The sequence below is a fragment of the Anthonomus grandis genome, chromosome 8 (genome assembly GCF_022605725.1).
Source record: "Anthonomus grandis grandis chromosome 8, icAntGran1.3, whole genome shotgun sequence".
Classification (NCBI taxonomy): Eukaryota; Metazoa; Arthropoda; class Insecta; order Coleoptera; family Curculionidae; genus Anthonomus; species Anthonomus grandis.
The window spans coordinates 8306366-8318447 of record NC_065553.1 but is presented as its reverse complement, the minus strand read 5'-3'; the positions used below and the strand labels follow the sequence as shown (position 1 = coordinate 8318447).

The 12082-nt window shown below is 30.8% G+C and overlaps 1 protein-coding gene across 2 annotated transcripts in view; it reads left to right on the top strand.

Moving 5' to 3' along the window:
• Positions 1-12082, top strand: part of LOC126739700 (GTP-binding protein REM 1) — an 88789-nt gene that overhangs the window by 37225 nt on the left and 39482 nt on the right. For both annotated transcript variants that reach the window (XM_050445493.1, XM_050445492.1), the window contains one exon: positions 4286-4510. In XM_050445493.1, the coding sequence (XP_050301450.1) occupies positions 4286-4510 (225 nt within the window). The remainder of the gene's footprint in view (positions 1-4285; positions 4511-12082) is intronic.

Genomic DNA, 12082 nt, shown 5'->3' with positions numbered 1-12082 from the left:
TAAAGGATAAGGCATGAAATTAAAAAAAATAAAGAATTATGAAATGTCAAGCTGAAAAAGAACATTACAAAACAAACAAACATTCGATTGAAACAAACATTATTAACTATTGTAAGCAACACTTATCTATATCGATATTTTCCCTAACAAACATCACATTAAAATGTCATGTTAAATTAGACATTAAGATCCCTAAACCAAATTTGGCAGGCCCTAAATTTAATGCATTTATGTTTTCGTGCCGGGGATGACAGTAATATCAAACTGTAAATTGCCAAACCCATTTGATTATATTTCCGGAAAGTTGTCGGAAATTGGCGGCTTTGTCGGCATGATGCTTATATTTACCTAAAGCCATTATCGAAAAAATTTATCAATTATATTACAGTATACAAATTTGAAAGTTTTAAATGTTTTATAAAACTTTTTAGGACTTGTAAATTAAAAACTTTTGGTTCGTATAACAACAAACTTAAAATTGGATATATCTCATTAAGGAAAATTGAGTATCATCAAAAGAGATCACTTTCTGGAAAAGTTTTGGGAAGTTTGCTTTAGAGCAATTTACACCAGAAAAGGAAGTTCTCTATGAATATTAATGCCAAAATAGCGTTAACAAGCTGAAATTCCAAATTTAAGGGTTTAGTGTAGTAATTTCTAGGTGCATTATATAGTTATAATGGTAGTTTAATGGAAGTTTATGCCTTAATAAATACTAAAGCCTAAGTAATAAAAGTAACTATCATAAGATGAGAGGTTCTTTGAGCAAATCCACAACTAACAATACCAGAATATAGTAAGGAAGAGAACTTGTGCTTATAATTTTTGGGTGAAACATTATCTAGGGTTGTCAAAATTTTGATTGTTAATGATTCCTGGGTCTCAGATAAATTTTCATGCCAAAAAGGGAGTCAAAAGTCCATTATTTGGCTTTCTACCGGATTTAACCTCTCTAATATGCCTTGAATCATCTTAAAATATTACTTTTAGTATGTAATTGAATTGATCACAGACATGAACCATCAATTCATTGCGATCGTCAATGATTCGTGGGTCTCGGTAGGTTTTCATGCCAAAAAGGTGGTCAAAAGTCCATTATTTGGCTTTCTACCGCATCTCACCTCTCTAATATGACTTGAATCATCTTGAAATATTACTTTTAGTATGTAATTGAATCGATAACAGACACAAATCATCAATTCATTGTAATCGACAATGATTCCCGGGTCTCAGATAGCATTTTATGCCAAAAAGGAGGTCAAAAGTCCATTATTTGGCTTTCTACCCCATCACACCTCTCTAATATGCCTTGAATCATCTTGAAATATTACTTTTCGTATGTAATTGAATCGATCACAGACGTGAATTATTAATTCATTGCGCTCGTCAATGTTTCCTGGGTCTCCGATAGATTTTTATGCCAAAAAGGAGGAAAAAAGTCCATTATTTGGCTTTCTACCGCATCTCACCTCTCTAATATGCCTTGAATCATGTTGAAATGTAACTTTTCGTATGTAATTGAATTAATTGCTTCAATATTTTTTCTTAATTTTAATTCTTTTAACTATTCAACTGTTCAATCGTATAAAACCATACACATATTAATACACACACACACACACATAATAAAGTTTAATTTATCATGGCCCATAAAACTCACCCCAAAGTCTTGATAATTTAATTATCATTTATTAACCTGCCATTCTACGCATTCAAATAATAGAATCATTGAATTTTTTATACCAGACAGTATTTTATATTCTATAACAATAACATCATTAACACTATAAATATATTTTGCTTGAATGCTACTTTTGCTAAAGTAAGAACTAATACATATTTATTGAAAAGCAGCTTAATAAAGACGAAACAACTATGCGATATAAATATTTGCTAATAATTAAGCATGATAATTTACAAACTGGTCCCATTTGCAATGTAAAGCATTTAAAGCCCGGAATTATGAAACCAAGCCGTAGAACGTTAGTTCCATCGGAACCGTTGAAACTTTATATCGAGAAACTTTTGTAAACTCTGTTAATGGAAGAGCGTCGAAATGTGATGAAATGATATTCACGTTACGTTAAAGTTTGCAATTATCGTAAATGTATTTTAATTTAAGATGTTCTTATTATTAGATATGTACATGTCTTTTATAAATAAATTAATAGTAGTTAAACGAACTATTTGTATAATAAATTGTTTGTTTATAATAAAAAGTGCGTTTACCAGGTTTCTAAAAATATATGGAGCATCCTTATATTTACTTCCCTTTTTCACTTCCTGCTCTGATAAAAGTTAAAAGGAAAGAAGATTGGTCCTAAGAAATATTTAGACTTGAGCAAGTCAAATTAAAAGTTGCTTTATATACACGGATTAGAGAAGCGAGTTTTCAAATGTAGAAATCTTAATAATTTTATACTTTTAAATTTTTGAAATTGGAAAATACATTCCTCTTTCGGAATGCAACTTATTATTAATTATGGTTACATAAAACGTTTAAAACTTTTTAAATACAATAATAAAATCGGATCCATGACAAGCAAATAGTAGGAAATATTTGTAGAAAATTACATAATTTAATAAAACATCCTACAAATCTTCTACCTTTTTAATTAGGAGTAAATATTTATATTTAAAATAAAATTTAGTTTGTATTACAAAAGGCTTTCCTCATTTTTCTTTTGCATAAAGAGTAATAGGTACTCATTATTTTACTTATAAAAGTACAAAAAGGGAATTCGCTTTAACGTTTTATGTTTAATTAAATGAACAAAAAAATAGAAAGGGGTAATTCACAAATACGTGTTTATCTGTCTCAACAGGAGCAAAAAAAAACGAAAAATAACGACAGTCAGGTTAGAGTTTTTGACGTCAATAAAAGTGTGTTCCTGAATTTCGTTACGATTGGTTTCAGAAGTGGGATATTTGGAAGCCCAATTTAGTGGATGCCTTTAACAAGAAGGCAGGCCAAGAAATGGATGGAGCTGCTATTAAGGAAGTTTGACGAGCAAAAAGAAAGATATCTTAAACAAAGAAAAACACAAGAAGAACGGGACCATAAACAAGAAAAACGAGACAAGAAACAGGCAGATTTATTAAAGACAATTAAATCCGACCTAAAGAAAGAAAATGAAGATCGAGAGAGAAAACACGAACCTCGTAGAAAAATATTAAAAAAAGACTTACTGAATATAAAAGATGACCTTAAAAAGGAGAAGGAAGAACGAGACAGAAAAGAAGAGAAACGAGATTTACAACTTAGAGAAAATCTGGAGGTGAATAAAAAAAATATTGATTAACTTCGAAGCAATAGTGGAGGAACAATTGAGGCAAGATACAAAAAAAAGGCAAGTGTACAAAAAAAGATCCCACTTCTGACTGAAATTCAGGAACACACTTGTATTGACAACGTCAAAAAATCTAACCTGACTCGTGATAACTATCGTTTAATTGTTTCCAAAGTAAAAACTGACTAAACAATCAAAATTTTTTGAAGACCCATGGAACAATTTAGAAATTTTTGGAATTTTCTTCATTATTTTTATTGAAAGAGACCAATAATTTCAAGAAGATACCGATAGTCAAAGCAAGCAAGTATAGACATTCTAGAACATTTAAAATACAGGGACTTACAATAATATAACCTAAAAAACCTTAATTCGAACCCTCAAATAAGATGAGCTTAGATGAAAATATTAAACAAAACCTACTTAGGTAGAACCCCAAATAAACTCTATTAATAAGCTTTAAATACAATTTTTTTCTTTTGGTAATTCAACAATGATAAAAAAGATTAGATAGTGACATAACATCTCAAGACATGTTTAAATAGGAAATATCTAAAAGGAAGTTTTGGAATTTAAATTTATATATAATACTTCAGAAACTTCTTGCTAAAGACAAAAATAAAAAGATTCACTAATCAGGGCGTATATGGGAACTTGTTGGTCCTATCAATTTCTCAATTGTGATCAAAAAGTGACAAATATCTTATGTTTTTTTAATGCGAAATAATAACAGAACGATATAAGATTTTTTGAAACCTCCAAACCATATTCTAAATGTATAAATCGCACTTAACAAAAAAAAACAGTGTTTTGCTGTGCATCAGTCTATGTTTAAGAAATTGGACTTTTTTAAAAGAAAGGATTCATAATTTAAATATACGATTTTAAAAAATAGCATTCTAATTAGTAGCATTTTCATAAAAATTCATATTTTTGGTCAGATAAATAATATAAAAGTAGGTGCATATTTTTTCAAAATTCTTATTTTGTTGTAGGAATCGTAAACAGAGGAGACTCATTTAGAAGAAGACGTTCACGAAGTAATTCCCTCTGTCCTCCTTCAATGGGAGCCAATACTCCTTCTCCTGTATTGGACGATCACGTGGGTGAAGTGTCAAATTATACAGTAGCATTACTTGGAGCACAGGGAGTCGGTAAAACTGCACTCATTAGCCAGTTTATGACTTCCGAATGTATCAATGCGTATGAAAGGCAAAAAGGTAAGAAAAACATTTAATAACTTAAAAAAGTCGTAATATTCAAGTCTCAGTTTACTTACGTTTTATCCCTTTCAAGTTTTTATCGTAATCCATAAAATTCATAAGCTCAGCAGCAATAATTTTTACTGGTTTTATGGCATATAAAAGCGCAATTGTGCATTATTACTGTTGGTAAACGGTTCGAGAAAAAGGGCATAAACAGTATCGTAAAAGGGTATAAAATTCAAAAAAAAATCATGTTTATGCTTCAAACAGACAGATTAAATTACTATGCACGCAAGTCATAAAAAGACAAATTTTCGAAATTATTTTTATTTTAAAAATGGAAGCTTTAAAAGGCTTTATTTCCACTCAATTAAATTTGGCTTTCAGATTTTCCGCCTCATGGACCTATAGCGTTAAGAACGCTTCATTTGGAAGTAATGGGCTTTCAGAAAAAGAACTTAAGATTTAACGTTAATTAGTCGTCTTATGAATAATTGACGCTTATGCTACAGCCTTAAAGACCAAACAAACACCAAAGGACTTGCTTTTTAAGAAGTTCAAAGGAAGGTTATTTTAATGTCAGGGCTAAGGGCCTTAGGGCAAAAAAGGACGGCCTTCAATAAATAAAGATCTAACTAATTTCTAATTTATTATGGCAATTACAGCTTAATATATGTTGATGAATTAAATATCAAAGATTGGATTTTACAAAAGTTTAATGAGGTTCGAAAATTAAATATTTAGAAATATAGAATGAAATTTACTTATTAAATATGATGACTGTAATAATTTAGCACTTAATATGTAAAAATTCAACATAGCAATTAAATAATGCTGCTTAACTGTATTCAACGCTTTTAAAAATCTAACTATACCAAAAATGAATTAGTGTGAAAAATACATTGAGTATTCGAAAAATATTCATACACTAAAGAGTTCATGTAATTCTCATTTTGAAAAATAAATATAGTGCATGTCCGACAAAACTTTTAAACACACTGTCAAAACCACACAGCTTTTAAAAATATATGGAATGGAGATAGGGCACCTGTTACTATAAAAAAAATGTTTTCTATTTTATTTTCGTATCGTTTGAGTATTTTTATTTTAAATAAAATTATAAATATTAAAAAAAATAGTCCTGAAAAAAATTAAAAGAGTTTTTAAGAATAAAAAAATTACATTAAAACGGAGGGATTTCATGGTAACGCCTTAGTAAATGTGGTAATAATAATTATTTAATAATCCCAACACAGTTGTTTTGGCAACAAGTTAAAAAGTTTTGGATCAGTATATTATAATATGCCGCTGTAAGCCTCAAAAAACAGGGAATGATGTATTTTAGCTACATCCACTAGCCTCATGTTCTGAAAATACTGTGCGTGATTGATTACCTATTCTTCATAAATTTAAAACATTTTTTAAATATGGTAGACTTACGGTTAAAATATTGCCGGACTTTTTATATGTATAAATAAAACGTGAAGCAAGAAATTTAAGTTAATAAGTAAATACATGAAAATTGGTTATAATATATAATTTTTGTTGCTTGGGTTAGTTTTGCTAGCAAACTGATGGTAAAAGGACTTTTCACATGATTCATAACTCTTAGACTAGGCGGTTTTAAAACTAAAAACATTAAATTTAACACGTATATTGTGAAGTGAAAATAAAATTGTATACTTAAATGTTAAAAGTTTTTCTTCTTCTTTTCATATTTAAAACTAACATTTTTGCATTTTCTAATAGTCTCATTTCAGTATCATATTACGCGACTCTAGAGTTATAAAATACAGGAAAATGAATCAATTTTATTTCTGAATAGCAATAATTTGGTCTTTGCATGGCTCAGGTTCAGACTATTCGGAGGAAAATTTAAAAATTAGTTTCTTTTATAGGTAGGAAAGCTGAAATTCTTGAATCAGTATGTAAATATGATTTTTTAGAATATTTCAGATAAACCAAAAATTCCTATGTCTATCATTCTTTGCTAAAAAACGTTATTCTGATGGCTTACAAACTTTAAAAAAAAGTTTTATCTACTAACTGAAATCTTTCAAAAGCAAACACAAAGTCAAAGTATTACTTTAATTTATATGTGTACACATGTTTCGCTCATTTTATAGCATCATCGGGCTTAAATATATGTGACTGACTAAAGTGATGGAAAACTTTTGAATCTATGTGTATTTATCATAGTTATAAAATATGTCAGAGACTTAAAGAGAGAAACTAAATGACAAATGACTAAACAAATTTATTTTAGTTCTAAGAGAGCATGGACTTAATTCCTAATTTAACTTCGTCTATTGCATATATAATTGCCAATTTTAAATGCAATTAGAAGTACAAGCGATGCGACCTTATTTAGTTACACTGTACGAGATTACTTCGACAAAGAGCACATTTATTTCCTTTTAGTATGCACATAATACGCTATTTAACTCAAGATAAACATTTAGCAAACCATAAAATAGGAAAATCCGTAGATCTAAATATATCGGAGGCTGTTTCATCATTAATAATTGGTTTTTTGTTTATTGCCTATTAGGTTTTTACGCGAACGAAAAAGTGATATTTTATGAGCGGTTTTAGTGCCAAAATTTATTTTTTGTCACGCAAGTGTTAATACCTGTATTAGTATTCTATAAATAAAGACTTTTATTGCTTAAAAGTCCTATATGAGTTGTATTATAGTATTAAAAAATTGTCCACAATTTTCAGAAATAAATCATGTTACTAGGGTAATAAAAAAATTATTTTACCTTTTAAAAAACGTATTAAAACCTAAATGCTGAACGTCATTTTAAAACTTCTCTATCGTCCATTATAGACTCCATTTAGAACTCTTTTCGACAAGATTTTTCAAGCTAAACTTGACGGTCTCTCCGCTTTTGCAAATAGCCTATGCGGCGAACAATAAAATTCTTATTGAAGCAATCAAAAATTCTCATTTCCTCTTTAATATCACTTTGGGGATAATGGTATTGCCATTTTACACCTTTTTGACTTGAATAACTATTTACGTCTTTGAAATTTTGACTGTTCATCAAACTAAAGAGATTTTTGGGTAAGAAGCCAAATCTAAAATCCAGGTTAATCGTGGTAGGAACACGTATAATACTGGTATAATTATCCTGATCTTTTATATAATACAGCGTGTTTAAGATAAGAGTAGGTAGTTGTAGTACTTTAACATCGGAATCCATCAGGTATACTAAGTCCTTTAAATAGGAAAATTATTTATAGTATTTCCAGCATCAGAGAAAGTTTTAATTAGTATCAGAAAATCTCCCAAATTTTTAATTAATTTCACATTTTCACTGCTTCTTTTCCGATTTATTCTTCTTATATTAATTTTTTAACCCAATCTATAATATACCTTTAGATCATGATAGGTTAGTATAGTTGGATATACTGGTTGAAAAGAAAGGACCATTAATATATACATCTAAACATAATATTTAAAGAATCTGAAGTCTTATGTAGGAAGAGTAGAAATAGTAATATTGGAATTATTTAACTTTTTCTAAATTCTTTATTTGGAAACATTCTTAGACACATAAAACAGATCAATCCTATTAGAAACCTCATTAACATTCCTCATTACTCTACTAATCACCATTCTCTTACCTGCATTTGGGTGTTATTGAGGATCAAAACGCTTTTTGCCTCTTAAGTATCTGTGCGGGACATAATTAAGTGTCATAGAAAGCAATTCAGGATAGTCAAAACATACACGAAGTAAAGGGTGTTTTTTTGAGAGGTATACAAATTTGAAGTGAAATAAAACTATTAAAAAAAATGTGTGACATGGTATTAGTTTTATTTAAAAGATATTGTTATGCCATTAGTGCTTAAAAATAATTTCGGGCATATGAGCGCCACGGCTGGTTCGAATGTAGCGTAATCGGGAAGTCCAATTTCCGACCACTTTTTCAAGCATCTGGTGCCGTATCTCGGCAATAACGCGGCGAATGTTTGCTTCCAAGTGATCCAACGTTTGTGCTTTATCTTTGAAGACATGTGACTTCACATATCCCCAAAGAAAGTAATCAAGGGGTGTGAGATCACACGATCGTGGAGGCCAGTTCACAGGTCCATTGCGTGAAATTATGCGATCATGGAATGTTTCCCGCAATAAATTGATAGTGTCACACGCTATGTGGCATGTTGCACCATCTTGTTGAAACCAAAGCTCTGCCACATCAAGTCGGTTCAACTGAGGAACAAAAAAGTCGGCAATCATGGCTCTATAACGTTCTCCATTGACTGTAACATTCTGGTCGTTATCATCTTTAAAAAAATATGGGCCAATGATTCCTCCTGACCATAAAGTGCACCAAACTGTGACTTTTAATGGATGTAAGGGCGTCTCAACAAAAGCTTCTGGATTTTCTCCACTCCAAATTCGGCAATTTTGCTTATTGACGAAGCCGTTTAACCAAAAATGAGCCTCATCGCTGAACAAAATTTTGGATTGAAAAAATGGGTCAAGCTGAATACTGTTTTCCGCCCATTCACCGAACGGGGCGCATAATGGTCACGCGGTTTCAGTTCTTGCACAAGTTGGATCTTGTAAGCTCGCAAGCCAAGATCTTGCCGCAAAATCTTCCACAAAGTGGATGGGCACAGCCCCAATTGTTGTGCACGATGGCGAATCGACTCATTCGGGTCCTCTTCAACACTATGCTCCACAGCAGCAATAACTTCTTCTGTGCTCACTGTATGGCGTCTTTGTGGATGCGTATTATCAACTAGAGTATGCGTGGTACGAAAAGGATCCATGGTTTTTCGAATAACTTGCTAGGATGGCCGATTATGTCGACCGTAAAATTGACACAGCGCACGGTAAGTTTCGCGAATTGAACTATGATTTTCAAAATATATTTGCACAATTTGAAAGCGTTGTTCTGGAGTAAGTCTATTCATTGTGCACCAACTGTCAAATTGACAATAACCAGAAACAGTTTTGACAACTTAAAATCCAAACCTCTAAAAAAACACCCTTTACTTTGTAGTCAATTAAAACATTAAGACTTTTTCCTAAAATCAAGGTTAGTAAAATTTCATTGACGTTAAAGCAACTCGTAGCCTAAATGATTTCAAGTAAAATGAAGGTTAAGGGCAATTCATATATCTGAACAGACTCAGTGTGTATAATTCATCAAGGTTTTTAGTAAACAGTATTTGATACGTAAATCAATATAGAAATAATTAATTATAAATTAAAAATAAACAACTAAAAAACGCGAGATGCACAAATGATGTTTTCCTCAAAATGTAATTATTATTACCTAAAATACACAAAGAAAATATTCCACTTAGACCTAATGTTAGTTTTGTTGGTTCTCCGTTATATAACCTTCCAAAATATCTTGCTGAATTGTTATAGTATACATTTCATAAAGACCAATATTACCACGGAATTTTTTTGAAAATATCTCGGACCTCCAAAATTATATTATTTCCCAAAATTATGTACTATAATTTCTTTAGATGTTTTTTTCTATTTACAAACATTCCTACTGACCTCACCATATAAATTATTCAGAAAAAATGGTCAGCAAATAATGCTTTAAGGAGTTCATATTTAAATAATGAAAAATTAGTCGTTTGATACTCATATGATCGATTGGACTATTGTTATGTTCATTATCCTGATGAAGAATTGGGTTTTCTAGTGGCTGAATATATACCATAGCAACTCGTTTTTGAGCATTCATAGGATGATGTTTTTCATTAAGAACTGCCGAAGCATTTAACAAAATGAGTACCGGAAAATAATTAAATCACCCTGATATCAGAAAATTGATTCTCAATTTTAAAGAAACAGGATCAGTTGTAAATAGGAAAAGGGTTCAAAAAAGAGTACTTAAAGAAGCGTTATCATTTTGCCATGAATCCTATAATACCTCTTGGGTCAAGTTTAGCAATAATGGAATTAGTCATTAAGTTATTCGTCAGGTACTTAAATTAAATAATTTTCATCCATACAAATTTTTCTTCAAGAGCTGCAGGAAGACGATCCTGACAAGAGACTTCAAATTTGCAAGAGAATAACAGGTACATTCCGAAATACTTCTCAGCTGTTAAAGAGTATTTGTTTTAGTGACAAATACACATGACAAATAACTGCAGATACCAGAGTGACAAAAGCCCATATTATTTCAGGGAAGGGCACACAGTATCCCGAAAAAATAAATGAGTGGGCAGAAATATTAGGTAACATTTTTATTTGGCCATTGCTTATTAATACCAATAAAAGAACCAACATTTAACCCCTCATTGCCAAAGAATTCGAAAATCAATTGGATAGTGATAACGAGAGTAATCTAGATTAACATTTAATACATTTTATTTAGCAAGATGAAGCACTGCTCTCTTATATTCTACCTGTTCGTCAGCTTCTTAATAACGCTTTTTACATATTAGTAGATTGGACAAAAAGGTTTAATAGAATGGCCGACGAGACCTCCCGATCTAGCACCTCTTGATTTTTTTCTCTATCGGTATCTTTAAAGCGCAATTTAAGAATGCTAGAGTAGAATTTGAAAGTAGGTTATACTTTTGCTCTAACTAAATAGCGGTTTCTTACTTTATTTGATTTAGTATGGTTTGTTGGGAAATATTTCTTGGCCAAATAAATACTACATAACGAGAATATTAATTTAAGGTATAGCCTCATTCAACATAGTGGGCCTAGATGATTTTTTACTTTAATTTCAAATTCTTGCTTACACTCACTTTGAAAATCTCGTTATTGTATCATTTATAATAAACAAGATATAGAAGATTTTATAAAACGCACTTTTCTTCCTGTGTATCCGTTGCTATTCCGAGTTCAAAGAAGTAGATGACGGATTATTTATAGGCAATTGATTGCGTAACTTTTTCCTTATTTTATCCAAACTCTATCTTTAACGGTTTCCAGTATCCTCATGTAAATGACCTTAAACTGGATATGCATATATTTAAAAAAAAATTCAGAATTATACTTAGTTTATTTATTTTCCCAATATAAATGCTATCAAACTGCGTTGTTTAAATTAAAGTCTGGCGTCATTCTGAGTAATTATGTTCTGAGACACAACGGCTGATTTTAATTAAAATAAATAAAAAATAATTGATATGTATATACAGCGTCCGAGGTGTGAATTATGGCGGCAACGTCATAAGCGCTATCTTTCAACATTCACCTTTCAAGAAAAGAGGTAAAGATGAAAATATTCGAATGTTTTATTAGCACACAGTTGCACGTCTCTTCGGGTGTTTTTATTATAAATATTATAATTTGTAAAATAATATTGTAATGTACTGAATAAACTGAACTGAATCACAGTTATGATGTGATTTCTTTAGACGAGGCCCTGAAATATAGTGCAACACAGAAGTGCCACCGAATGAGGTCGCAAGTTTGTCCACGGCCTTAATATACCTCCATCGCGTAATACGTCATATGCCATACGTCAAAGTCGAAAGTGACTTACTCTGTTCTGTTGAAATTTTCAACCAAGGTGAGAACATAGCATTTAAAACACCACACAGATTTATGTCGGTTGTTTTAAACCAGGCCTTTAAAAAGTT